The 12,518-nt window shown below is 42.4% G+C and overlaps 1 protein-coding gene across 1 annotated transcript; it reads left to right on the top strand.

Annotated features, from left to right (window-relative positions):
- Positions 1 to 9,967: 9,967 nt before the first annotated feature.
- LOC150028661 (paired amphipathic helix protein Sin3-like 1) lies at positions 9,968 to 11,830 on the top strand. The gene is made up of 5 exons (XM_090300804.1): positions 9,968 to 10,024; positions 10,897 to 11,044; positions 11,208 to 11,373; positions 11,523 to 11,621; positions 11,741 to 11,830. Exons 1-5 carry the CDS (start codon positions 9,988 to 9,990, stop codon positions 11,813 to 11,815), a joined length of 525 nt encoding a protein of 174 aa, XP_090156930.1. The 5' UTR covers positions 9,968 to 9,987; the 3' UTR covers positions 11,816 to 11,830.
- The last annotated feature ends 688 nt before the right edge of the window (positions 11,831 to 12,518 follow it).

The following is a 12,518-nucleotide window of genomic DNA, read 5'->3' as shown; positions in this document are numbered from 1 at the left end:
GCTCGTCTGTCTTTTGTACTGAGTGTCCGCGCTCGAGAAGAGATCTGCTCTGGGCCTAAACACTTGGGACAAAGTCGCGCTTCAGTGCCCACGCCCATGGAGAGGCCTGTCTAACAGCGCCGTATCGTCCCTGGAGTGTCTCAAACACCAAGGCAATCTGTCCCTTAACTCTTGGTGCTTGGCGCCCACGCCTGAGGAGAGGCCTATTACAGTAGCGTCGTATCGTCCTCAGGGTGTCTAGAAACGCCAAGCACTAGGCAGGCTTGAAGCCCCCCATGGGGTCGCTCCCTCCATGGTCTTTCCTTCCCATGGGTATCGGGGAGCAACGCCGCTGATGACTTGCTTGACTTCTGGCGATTTCGCCCCCCTCCACAGTCTTTCCTACCTGTAGGTATCGGGGGGGCGACGCCATCAGTGCCTTATACCGGCGACGCCTTCAGCGTCTTATACTGACGACGCCATCAACGTCTTATACTGGTTACGCCATCAGCGTCTTATACCGGCGACGCCCTACCTTGGCGACGCCATGTCTTGGCGATGCCTGGTAAGGTCAATCTATTGACTTTGACTTTGACTCTGGTCAACACCGGAGGGCGGGACACTTGCTTTAGCGAAAAGCCTAAGGTCTCGCCCGCGCCATCCACGTGGCATTTCCCATATTGCTGATGGGACGTTCCCCTGTTCAACTTGATCTTGACATTTTCTGAGCCTTTGACAAGATGTTCTCTTCCTCGCCGGCACGTCGTACCCTCGGGGACTCTGTCGACACGACGTTCTCTGAATGAGAACAAGTGACGCTAAAGGTCGTCCTCCCATCTCCTGACACGTGGCTTGAACGCACAGTGCTCCTTTTCGTGTCCTTAAGCGTCTCAGCTATAATATTTGGGTCTTTGAAATCCCGTACTTGCACTCATCATTTCTGTGTTTTTGCATCTTCTTTGCACCGTTCCTCTTCCTTCCAAAGTGTTCATTTCTGCGTTCTTTTCTCGTCGACATTTCCCTTCTGCACTCCTGCCGCCCCTTTCTCCTTTGATCTTTTGGTTCTTTCACCAACAGCTGGTGCCAGCATGTCTACCAATCCTCCTTCCCCTAGAGCCAAACCTCAAGATCTTTACACGTGGGCCTCGCGCGAGCTCCTCGATGAGTGCTCTAGCTTACTTTCCTCCAGGGCCTTGAGGGAACATGTGGGGGACCCGTGTACCTATGATCATCGTGCCTTCGCGAAGAGGCATGATGACGATATCGCCGTGCTCCCTTGCACCTTAGGGGAGCCGGTGTGTGGGGATGAGAGGGCCAACAATGGAGTCCCCTTTTTCTACTTTTACCAGGTGGTCTTCAAGAGCGTCGGCGTGCGCCTGCCCTTCTCTAGGTTTGAGAGGGAACTGAAATCAATGTTGCCCCAGCCCAGCTGTATCCTAACAGTTAGGCTTTCGTCAAAGCCTTCGACATACTGTTTGGTTTCCTGGGGTGTGCACCTTCCGTGGACATCTTCCTTCACTTCTTTGAGGTGAAGAGGCAAAGGAACAACCTTTGGGTGACCCTTAGCAAGGTTCCCGGTAGGGTCCTCCTAACCCCCTTCCAACACTCCTTCACAGGGTGGAAGGACAAGTTCTTTAAGGTTTGCTGTTACAACCTCGTGCCTTCCAACTTGGACGGCTTTCCACTGTACTGGGTGAGGGAGACAAGGGCCTTGAAGTCCATGCCTCTTAAGAGGTTGCCTTCGAACGACCAGGAAGCTTGTTGGATCTTGGCTGGGGCGGGGGGTTTTGACGCTGCCGCCTTGATAAGTCTGGAGTACAACGCTGAGGCCTTGGAGAAATATATATGTACGAGTGTGATGTGAATGTAACTACAAGAATACATGATTCTTTGACATTCTTAGGAGCAACTTGAGCTGGTCACAAATGGCACCTTACTTTAGAATTGGATCAATGTTCTAATTCAAGAACTCACCAAGACTTAGCACCAACCAAGACTCATATGGAAGTCCATATATTGTCAAATGGAATCAAAACACAAGAAATAAAGAACAAGAATTGCAAGCTGGACAAAATTGAAATAATAAACTACTGCACCAAACAGAAACTAGAAACAAAGCTGGAAAACAGAAAATCAAACGGTAGAAATGAAAAGAAACAACAAACAAAGCTAATCTACCGAATGGAATTGAAAGAACATGAAGGAAGAACACTTATAGAAGGAGTTTGCTGGATTTTGAGAATTGGAAGAACACTTCACGCCACTTGGTTCCTTGATCCAAGATAAGTGATGGAGTGCCGCCACTTGAAGCTCACCATAGCTCACAAGATAAGGCAAAGGAAGAAGAAGACTCAAGACTCACAATTTCTCTCCAAATTTAAGTATAGTCTCTCTACTATAAAATTCCAATATGAAAAATACAAAGAGAAGCACCTTATTTATAGCCTATGAGGTGCTGAAAATGTAAGCTAAATGACACACAAATGCAATGAAATTCGGCGCCAATCTAGACAATGAAGGAAGTGTGACTTTCCTTCCTAGTTTGGCACCTCCTAATCTCCTATCTACACTCCCCCCTATACTCCCTTACTACTTACACCTTTTTATTACATCCACACCCCTATTCTACAAAAGAAATAAGAAGAGCCATCTTATTATACTCTTGTCCCAAAGCTCTTGCCATGCTCCTAGTAATTCGTTGGGCTTGGGCCCCTTGTTGGGCTTGGACCCCTTGATGGGCTTGGGCCCCTTGTTGGGCTTGGGCTTCATGGGCTTGAGCATCATCTACTTGGTTTCCATCAAAGTGTCTCCTTCGGCTAAAGCATATATCTGCGCATGCTTTCCTTCCTCGGTTGCGTCCGCGTATGTGCTGATGCAGGGCGTCTTCATTGTATCTTGAGTCAAGGAACGATGACTACTTGGTCTCCCTCTCGCTGTACAAATATGGAGGACGTCCACCCTGTTATCTTCCACGAACTTTCGCGGAGCTTTGAGCGTCTCTTGGATTACTGTCCTCTGTCTGTCCCCCTTGCCTGAGCTGGCCAGCAGGTCAGCTCTGGCATTCTGCTCCCTTGGGACATGTTCCAGCTCAAGAGCGCTAAATGCTCCCTTCAGCAGCTGGACGTACCTTAAATACTTCGCCATTTATGGGTCCTTGGCTTGAAATTCTCCCGAGACTTGCCCTGTGATCAGCTGTGAATCACTCTTCACCAGGAGGTTCTGCACACCCATCCTTGGCCAGGAGCATCCCCGCGATCAGTGCCTCGTACTCAGCCTGGTTATTGCTCGCTTTAAAAGCGAAACGCAAAGCTTGCTCGATCAACACACCATTGGGTCCTTCCAAGACTATCCCTGCTCCACTTCCTTGTTGATTGGAGGAGCCATCGACCAAGAGCGACCACTGTGATCCTGACTCCACCTCTTGGTCGCCTCCGGGTGAGAGCTCTACAACGAAATCTGCATATACCTGTCCTTTGATAGATCCTCTGGGCTCGTACTGGATGTCAAACTCCGACAGCTCCACCGCCCAGCGAACCATCCTTCCAGCAACATCAGGCTTCTGTAGTACCTTCTGGATGGGGAGGTTTGTTATCACCACCACCGTAAAACTGTGAAAGTAGTGGCGGAGCCTTCTAGCCGAGAATACCACGGCCATTACTGCCTTTTCCAGCGACTGATACCTCGTCTCTGGGCCTTGTAAGGCCTTACTCACGAAATAGATGGGCTTCTGTACTTGGTCCTGCTCTTGGACTAGCACATAACTGATGGCCTGTTTTGTTACCGCAAAGTATAGTCGGAGGGGCACGCCTACCACTGGTTTGCATAGGACGGGTGGTGTCGCCAAGTACTCTTTTAACTTGATGAAAGCTGCTTCATACTCGTCGGTCCACGCAAAGCGACTATTTCTTTTGAGGCACTGGAAATAGGGGTGTCCCTTCTCCCCTCCTTCAGAAACGAACCTTGATAACGCTGCCATTCGCCCTGTCAGTTGTTGCACTTCCTTCACCGATGTTGGGCTTCTCATAGCGATGATGGCTGCACACTTATCATGGTTTGCCTCAATTCCTCTTTCTGTAAGCATGAAGCCCAAAAACTTTCCTGCCTCAACCCCAAAGACACACTTCTCAGGGTTCAACTTGAGGTGATATTTTGAGATGGTGGCGAACAACTCCTCCAGGTCTGTTGTATGTCGCCTTCTATCGCGCGAAGTTACCACCATGTCGTCTACATAGGCTTGCACGTTCCTTCCCAACATGGGCGTCAGGACCTTGTCCATTAACCTCTAATAGGTGGCGCCCGCGTTCTTCAAGCCAAACGACATTACTTTATAGCAGTAGCTACACGTCTCTGTCATGAACGCCGTTTTACCCTCGTCCCTCGGGTGCATCTTGATCTGATTGTAGCCTGAAAAGGCGTCCAAGAAGCTCAACATCTTGCAACTCGAGGCACTATCCACCAGGGCGTCAATGCTAGGTAGTGGATATGAATCCTTGGGGCACGCCTTGTTCAAGTCTGTGAAGTCTACACACATCCTCCACTTCCCATTCGCTTTCTTCACTAGAACGACATTGGCCAGCCACTCGGGGTATTGTATTTCCCGGATGTGTCCAGCACTTAACAACTTCTGTGTCTCTTCCTTCACCACGAGGCGCCTTTCCTCGTTAAATTTTCTCCTCCTTTGCCGCACTGGGCGAACCATGGCGTCCATGCTAAGATGGTGGCATAGAAAGTCAGGGTCGATGCCTGGCATGTCTGAGGCGGACCACGCAAAAGCATCTAAGTGGCGTGAAATCACCTCTGCCACTTCGTCCCGTTCTTCTTGGCTCAACAAACGCCCCAGTTTGAACGTCTTGCCGCCGATCTGTATCTCCACCACATTAGCCGCCAGTTGATCTTTGTTATCCTCTTTTGTGGGTGTCGCCTTACAGTGCTCTCTAGGCGATGCCCCTTCTACCGGCAAAGCGTTGTCACGCCTCTCCTCTATGCGCGCGTCCGCTCTAGGCGTCGCCTCTGCGGGAGCGGCCTCGCCAGGCGTTGATTCCGTAGGCGTCGCCTCATTCAAAGGTTCTACTTCCATCGCTGCGTCTGAACTCGGTGGGCGTTCGAACACCATGAACACACCTCTCTTTGTTTTCAAGCTGTTTTCATAGCATTTTCGCGCTTCTTCTTTATCTGACTTGATGACGATCACCTTGCCACTGAGATCCGGCAGCTTCATCTTCATGTGGCGTGTGGAGGCTACTGCGTTCAGCCTATTCAACGCCGGTCGGCCCAACAGGATGTTGTAAGCTGAGTTGGCATTTACAACTAAGTACCGAATGCTTTCGATACGTGAGGTCGTTCCATCTGTGAATGTCGTTCTCAATTCCAAGTAGCCACGTACTTCCACCTGGTTGTCAGCAAACCCATATAAGCACCCGGTGTAGGGTCTCAAAAGGTCGGGAGACAACCGTAGCTTGTTGAATGTCGACCAGAACATAACATCTGCAGAACTTCCCTGGTCGACTAGAACCCTGTGCACCTTTCTCCCGGTCGTGACAACCGAAATGACCACGAGGTCATTGTCGTGTGGCACAACATCTCGTAGGTCCATCTTCGTGAACACGAGGTCGGACTCCCACGGGTCACCTGAGATTCTTTCTTCAATTGAATTTACTCCCCTCGCATATTTCCTCCATTGGGAAGCAATGGGTCCTCCTCCAGAAAAACCACCAGCAATGGTGTGGACTTCGCCAAGGACGGGCATCTCATGCGCTTGTTCTTCCACTGGTGCTGGTAGGGTCGCGGTCGTGGCGGGCTCAGAGATATAATCCTTCAAGAACCCGCTTCTTACCAACTCGTCTAGCTGGTATCCCAGCGACAGGCAGTTCTTGATGTGGTGACCGAAAGCTTCGTGGAACTCACACCAAGAGTCCTTGCGAGGCCCTAACACCTTGTCAGTCTTCGTCGGTCGCCTCAACCTTTCAGCTATATTGGGCACGGCGATTAGGTCCTTCAACTCCACCACAAAGTCGTACCTTGCTGGTCTGGCCCTTTCCCTGGCCGGACGATTTTCTCCTGCTTGACCCCTGGGCTGGGGTTTTCTTGCCTCATAGGGGCGTTTCCCCTCTTGCTTCTTCCTTCCCGTCGTGGTCTCGTTGACCCTGACGGGTTGAGCTCGCGTCTGTGCCCTCGGGCGTGAGAGTGCGACGCTCGTGCGCTTCTCACACACCTCTCCCTCAGAGGCAATATGCTCCACCGCGCGACGCCTTATTTCAGCGAAGGTCCTGGGGCGATTGCGAATGATGGATTCGCAAAAGGGGCCGGGACACACGCCTTTCCAGAACGCGTACACGATCATGGGCTCTTCCGTAGTACCAACCTTTACTACTTGGGCCCCGAAACGGTTGATGTGCTCCTTCAAAGTCTCACCCTGGTACTGCTTTGCGTCGAACAGATCATACGAAACAGGCGGTGGGGCCCTGTTCGCTAGGTATTGCTCCTTAAATAGCCGCGACAGCTGCGGGAAGAAGGTGATATGGCCGTCTGGAAGGCTGATGAACCAATCCATGGCCATTCCCGTCATGGTGCTCATAAAGAGCTTGCACCTCATGGCATCGGAGCCGCCTACTAGCACCATCTGCATGTGGAACGCGGTGATATGTGCTTCGGGATCCTCCATCCCGGTGAAGATCACCTTGAGCCCTGCGAACGTGTTGGGGATCACTACTTCTAGAATCTCCTACGAGAATGGTGTGGAAAATTCCCTTGGTGGGGTGAGACGTTCGGTCTCATCTAGGTCACGTTGCCCTTGGTTATTGCCCAAACCACAGCGCAACTCTTCATTGATACGATGGAGCTCTTCGTTTCTCACGTGGGAAGCCGCGAGATCCGCCTGCATACGTTCTTGCTCCGCCCTTGATTCTGCCATTTCCTCCTGCAGTCCTTGCATCATGTCCATGACCTGCTGCATGGACATTTCCTCACTTGCTGTGCGCGTGGAACCTTGTCTTGTGGCCCTCATTCTTCAACGTTTTCTTCTGGATTTCTCCTGTCGTTATGGTAGCTCTGATAAACTCTCTCAAACCGTCGAATTGAAACCTGTGATGAGACTGATGTTTTAAATCGGCTCCATGGTGGGTGCCAAATGTTCCTGCCGGTTGACCTTGGTGTGTCTTTGTGCGGGACCTTGCCCGTCAGCTAGGGACACCTTTCTTCTCGTAATCTGTGAGCACCTGCAAAGAAATGGACAAATGGGCGCCCTAGAGGCCGTTTGCACTCCGACGCTCAAGTCAGCTAACAAGGAACACCAAAACTCTACACCTCCGTATCGGAGCACCGTGGATGGCACTCTGAAGGTGGTAAAATGAACTGTGTATTGTGTGCTGTTTCTGGTTCTGGCAAACGATCCTTCTCTAGTCCCTTGTGCGTAGCATAAGAGCTCGAGCAAGCAACTAGAGTGTGTCTTCGGGAAAATTCGCCAGAAGTTCCCTCCCTGCTTCGAACGCTCAAAAACCCTTTTAACGCCACCCTGCATTAAACACATCTTAAAGCGCATTTAAGGCGCTTTAAGGCGCATTTAACACGTTTCCTTAAAAACTTTAATGGGGGCATTTAAAGCGTTAACTGAAAAACATACCTGACGAGGAAACATTTAACGTTTCCTCATTTACTTTCTCTGCTAACTTCTCGTTGACTTACGATCTTTCTCTGACTTGATTACTATCACGCGTGGAGGGACCTCGTGGCGGAGCATCCCAATCTTAGGGACATTCCGTCGCGCGAGTTCCCTTCTTCTCGAAGTGCTGCTGGCGCAGGGGGTGACATTCTGGGTGCCAACTCATGCTCCCAAGGTTTCAGTCACTTACCCTGGGAGTGTATCTACCTTCCTCTCGCACCACGCCCCTGGTTCATCCCTGGGCATGACCCTCTCTTGGGTCGTATCTATCCCAGGGAGCACCCTGAGGTGGCGTAGGCTTCATGAGTCGGGTTGCTCCCTACTGGCGCTAGTACCATGGCCTTGAAGCCACCTTTCTCTTCACTTTATTACCGTTTCTGAGCTAGGCGGGCCCGAAGCCCCGTGGCGTCACTCCCTCCATGGTCTTTCCTACCCATGGGTATCGGGGAGTAACACTGTTGGTGGCTTGCTTGGCGACGCCTTATCTTGGCGACACCTTGTTTAGGCAACGCCTTGTCTTGGCGACGCCTTATGTAGTCACTCTGTTGACTTCCTTTCTTTGGGGCCCTTCGTGTGGTCCCACCATATGTTGACCTTGGCCCCGATGTTGACTTTGACTTTGGTCAACGTCCGGGGATGGGACGGTTCAATGGAGAATCTTTTCATTGGTATAATAGACTACCATCTAGTCTGTTCTTACAATTTTTTATGAATAAATATAGTTTACTTATGTATCGTTTTTGTTAACATATGAGTTTTGGTTTAATCCCCCCATATTTTTGTATTTTATATATTTTTTCTTTTTTTTAATAATTTTTTTTTTCATGTGATGGTAAATGATTGTTGTTACTTGAGATGTCAACATAGCTAAGATGTCAAGTTGCATAGTGATACCTAGCATGAAAACTTTTATTTAAAAAAAAAGAGTAAAATTTTAAAAATAATTAGTAATTTATGTTACATTTAACGAGTTATATATACTTTCCACGGAAACTATATTTTTTTTCTTATCAATATTCATGAACACATTAAATATTTTAAAAGCAAAGCAACTTAAACTTTTTTTTTAATTCTCTATAAATTACTCATGTAAATTCAAATACTTTAATTTTTTCAATACAAGTTAATATCTTAATTATTGTTAATTTCTTACGTATAATATATTTTTTAATTCTACCAATGTGTTGAAATAATGAATCTCAAACTTACATTCTGTTGGCGTGATTGTTTGATGTATTAATTATATAGAAATTTTCAAATTATAAATTTACCATAAAATGTACTTTAGACTATGAAACTAGTGATTCCATACTTGTAAGAATTAAAACCAGAGAAAAATTACTTAATTATAACTACCAAAACCAAAATTTGCTCATTTTATAAAAATAAAAATTTAAAACTTGTGAAATAAAATAATTTTTTTTATACATTGTGTAATCAAAATATTCTCACACTACAATAAAATCATTAAATAGAAACCAATTTTAGAGACAAAAAATAATTAGTTGTTACATTGACTAAATTATATACTATTTTAGAGATTAAAAAAATTATTGCTATCTAAATTAATTTATATTATTGATAAATAATTTTTAAATTGGTATCTAATTAGCTATCAAAATTTTAACTACCAATATTTTAGAATATAAAATAATTGGTAGCTAAAACTTTAGTAGCTAATTAGATACAAATTTAAAAATTATTTATTAATAATAGAAACTAATTTATATACCAATAATTTGTCTAGTCTCTGAAATAGTATCTAATTTAGTCAATATACAACTAATTATTTTTTGTGTCTAAAATTTGATTTTTATTTAATGATTTTCTAGTAGTAGTGTAATTTTATTAGTACTAAATACCTATTAAGTCTATATAAGTTCATAAAATTTATTTAAAACTTTTACTACAATAATTCTTTTGAGACTGTGGATTTTTCTTATAAGAATTAAAATATAAGGAATTTCCATGTATATTTTTCGAAGTCCTATGAAATATGAAAAATTCTATTAGTGTTTGAAAACCATATAATACTTTTTTAAAATTATTATTAATAAGTTATCATTAATGGGTAGCACTATTTTTCGAAAAGAAAACTGTTTTTTCTTGACTATATTTATTAATGCATTAATATTTTAAATGTAAAGTATTAATTAATATTTTAAAGTTAGTATTTATTAGCATTAAATTAAATATTCATGTATGCATTAAATACTTTAATCTTTTTAATGAAATATTTAATATATTAATTAATGTTTTAGTTTGTGTACCTCTAATATATATTTTTATCAGATTGATTTGTAGAATTAATTTATACTTGTCTGAGTTAACTGGATTCAAATTCCTTCCGGATGTACTTGTTTTCCTTATTCCAGGCTGTGATGAAAGGTATGCTCTCTTTACTTGAATCTTAATTTAAATTTTTTTATGGGAAAGGGGTGAATGTTAACAAAAATAGGGTGAACTTAGGAGTAAGTGGAAAAGAAAGATGTTGAACTTGGATTTTTTTATGAGGATAGTACTTTTCACATGTAGATCCTTATCTTTTCATAGATTCAAGTTTAGTGTATTTTGTTTTGGTTATATTAGTAGTCAAATTATCGACTATTCATTCTATAATCCACTTTTATTTTATTTTATTGTTTTGGTTATTCAAGTTTCTTTTAGAGTATTTTTTTTAGGTTATCTTTGAAGGAATTGGTACTGATCCAAAAAGTTTTTTTAGTAAAGATTTTTGTAGGGTGGTTGAAGTCCAAATATGATCTATGCTGTAATTGTATTGTTTAAATCTTTGATGAGCAGGTTTAACTTTGTTAGACATTTTAACAAGAACTTTTTCTTTCTGGTATGGGTACTGGTGTAATTTGAATTTGGATTTTCTTACTCTGGTTAGCAACATGGTGATATTTGTATAAGGATAGTGACATCCCTAAGGTGTCTCCTTTTTAATTCATTTATATTCTTTTCCAAAAAAAAAAACAAGGTTATTCAAGTTGGTATTCCAAGAATTATATACAACATATTATTTTAATTAATTGTTTAAAAATTAGCTGCTAATTATGTAATTAATTGTATATAAAAATATTGTAGGGATCAAATTATAAGAATATAGCTTTGTTTATTATCATAATACTTCTCTTCAAGTGGTAGTAAGAAAAATTTGAACTCTCTAACATCTAAAAGAAGAAATTGAAATCATATATAAGTTTGTGATGATGATTATTTGAATTGGTTTGTTCTTGGTTTTGATGCTGAGGCAGTGTTCGGATATCAAACAATGAGTAGAGGTGAAAATAACATGAAAAAATTGGAAGTCGTGTTATATTTAGAAGAAGTGCGGATGAGATTTGAAGACAAGGAAAAGTTCGTGGAGTTTTTGGAGATCATAAACGATTATAGAGTTCATAGGTTGGATCAAGTTGAACAACATTTTTTTCCTTCAATTCTTCACATAATAATATATCACCATTTCTCCACCACTTCCATTTTCTGTTGTCGTGTTTTATTAGGAGAGAGAGAGTTTTGATTTTCTTAGAACATATTGATTTATTATATCTTGTTCATTTTGTAGAATGAGTGTTGGGAGTGTGGTAGAAAAAGTGGAGGAATTTCTTAAAGGCCACCATGATCTCATTTATGGATTTAACAACTTTCTGCCAAAGGGATATGAAATCCTTCTTCTACCTAAGGGTCCAGTCCAGTTGGAAGATGCTATCAGATATGTGCAGAAGGTTAAGGTAAAAAATTTGTTAACTTTCACTCTATATTTATTATATACACATACATGCTATTAACCTATGCTTTTAATATAAGATATTCTTTGTGTGCTAATCTAAATTGAACAAGTTCAATATTTTGGTAGTTTGATTGGTTTGTTTTCATGCAGGATCGATTTGAAGACACAAATGATACCTACAAGGCATTTGTAAAGATATTAACTGATAGGAACAAATATGGCATGTCAGTTGGTGAAGTATACCATGAGGCAAGTGTTGTCTATGTATTTGTTTTGACAAATTGATTTTTTTTTTCTTCTTCATTTCTTTTTCTTTCTCATTCCCTTAATCATATATATATATATATATATATGTTGGACTTCCCTAGGTTGAAAAACTTTTTGAGGGTCACCATGATCTTGTTCGTGATTTCGCTATGTTTTTGCCATCTGAGGATACTTAGGGAGAGAAGATGTACTTCATTATGGGGAGGAAAGAGGTTGTTGCATTGGTCAACAGATCAAAGACTTAACCAACTCTTAAATTGGGAAAATTGTCTTTTTGAATAAGCTTGCCAACATATGAAAACTCAGTAGAAACTATGTTTGTTGCATGCATTGAATTATCTAAGATATTTCCCTTTATATAGACTATATTTGGTATCCAAGTAGTTCTAAAATTTAAGAAGAAAAATTTCGTAGAAGGGTTGAATCTGAATAGTGTGTTGGTCATATTTTTAATGAGTAAAAGAATGAATAAATAGAATAGAACAATTTAAGGATATTTCAATTCTATTACAATCAGGTTATGATTTTTACATAATCCAAAAAATTAACCATAAAATGTGGTACGCAACATTCAAACTACCATCAATCAAGATATGTTTATTACTGCCTAGATAAGTATTGATGTCTCTACTATACTTAGTACCAAAAGTAAAAAAATCCTTAGTATTTATGTACTTGATTTAATGCTGGTGCATTGTTTTATTATGAAATTTTATCTTTTAATTTAATTACTTATTGCCGATTAAAAAACAAAAATAAAAAACCATATCTAAGTATACTCCACACTTAGTAGTAGTTGTACCTGATACCTACACACTAGTTTATTTCACCATGACAAATACTTAAGTATGATTCATGAACAACTCAAACAAATGATTG

Source organism: Phaseolus vulgaris, chromosome 3, assembly GCF_051622355.1.
Source record: "Phaseolus vulgaris cultivar YP4 chromosome 3, ASM5162235v1, whole genome shotgun sequence".
Taxonomy (NCBI): domain Eukaryota; kingdom Viridiplantae; phylum Streptophyta; class Magnoliopsida; order Fabales; family Fabaceae; genus Phaseolus; species Phaseolus vulgaris.
Note: the sequence above shows the minus strand (reverse complement) of the source record. Positions and strands in the feature narration are given on the sequence as shown.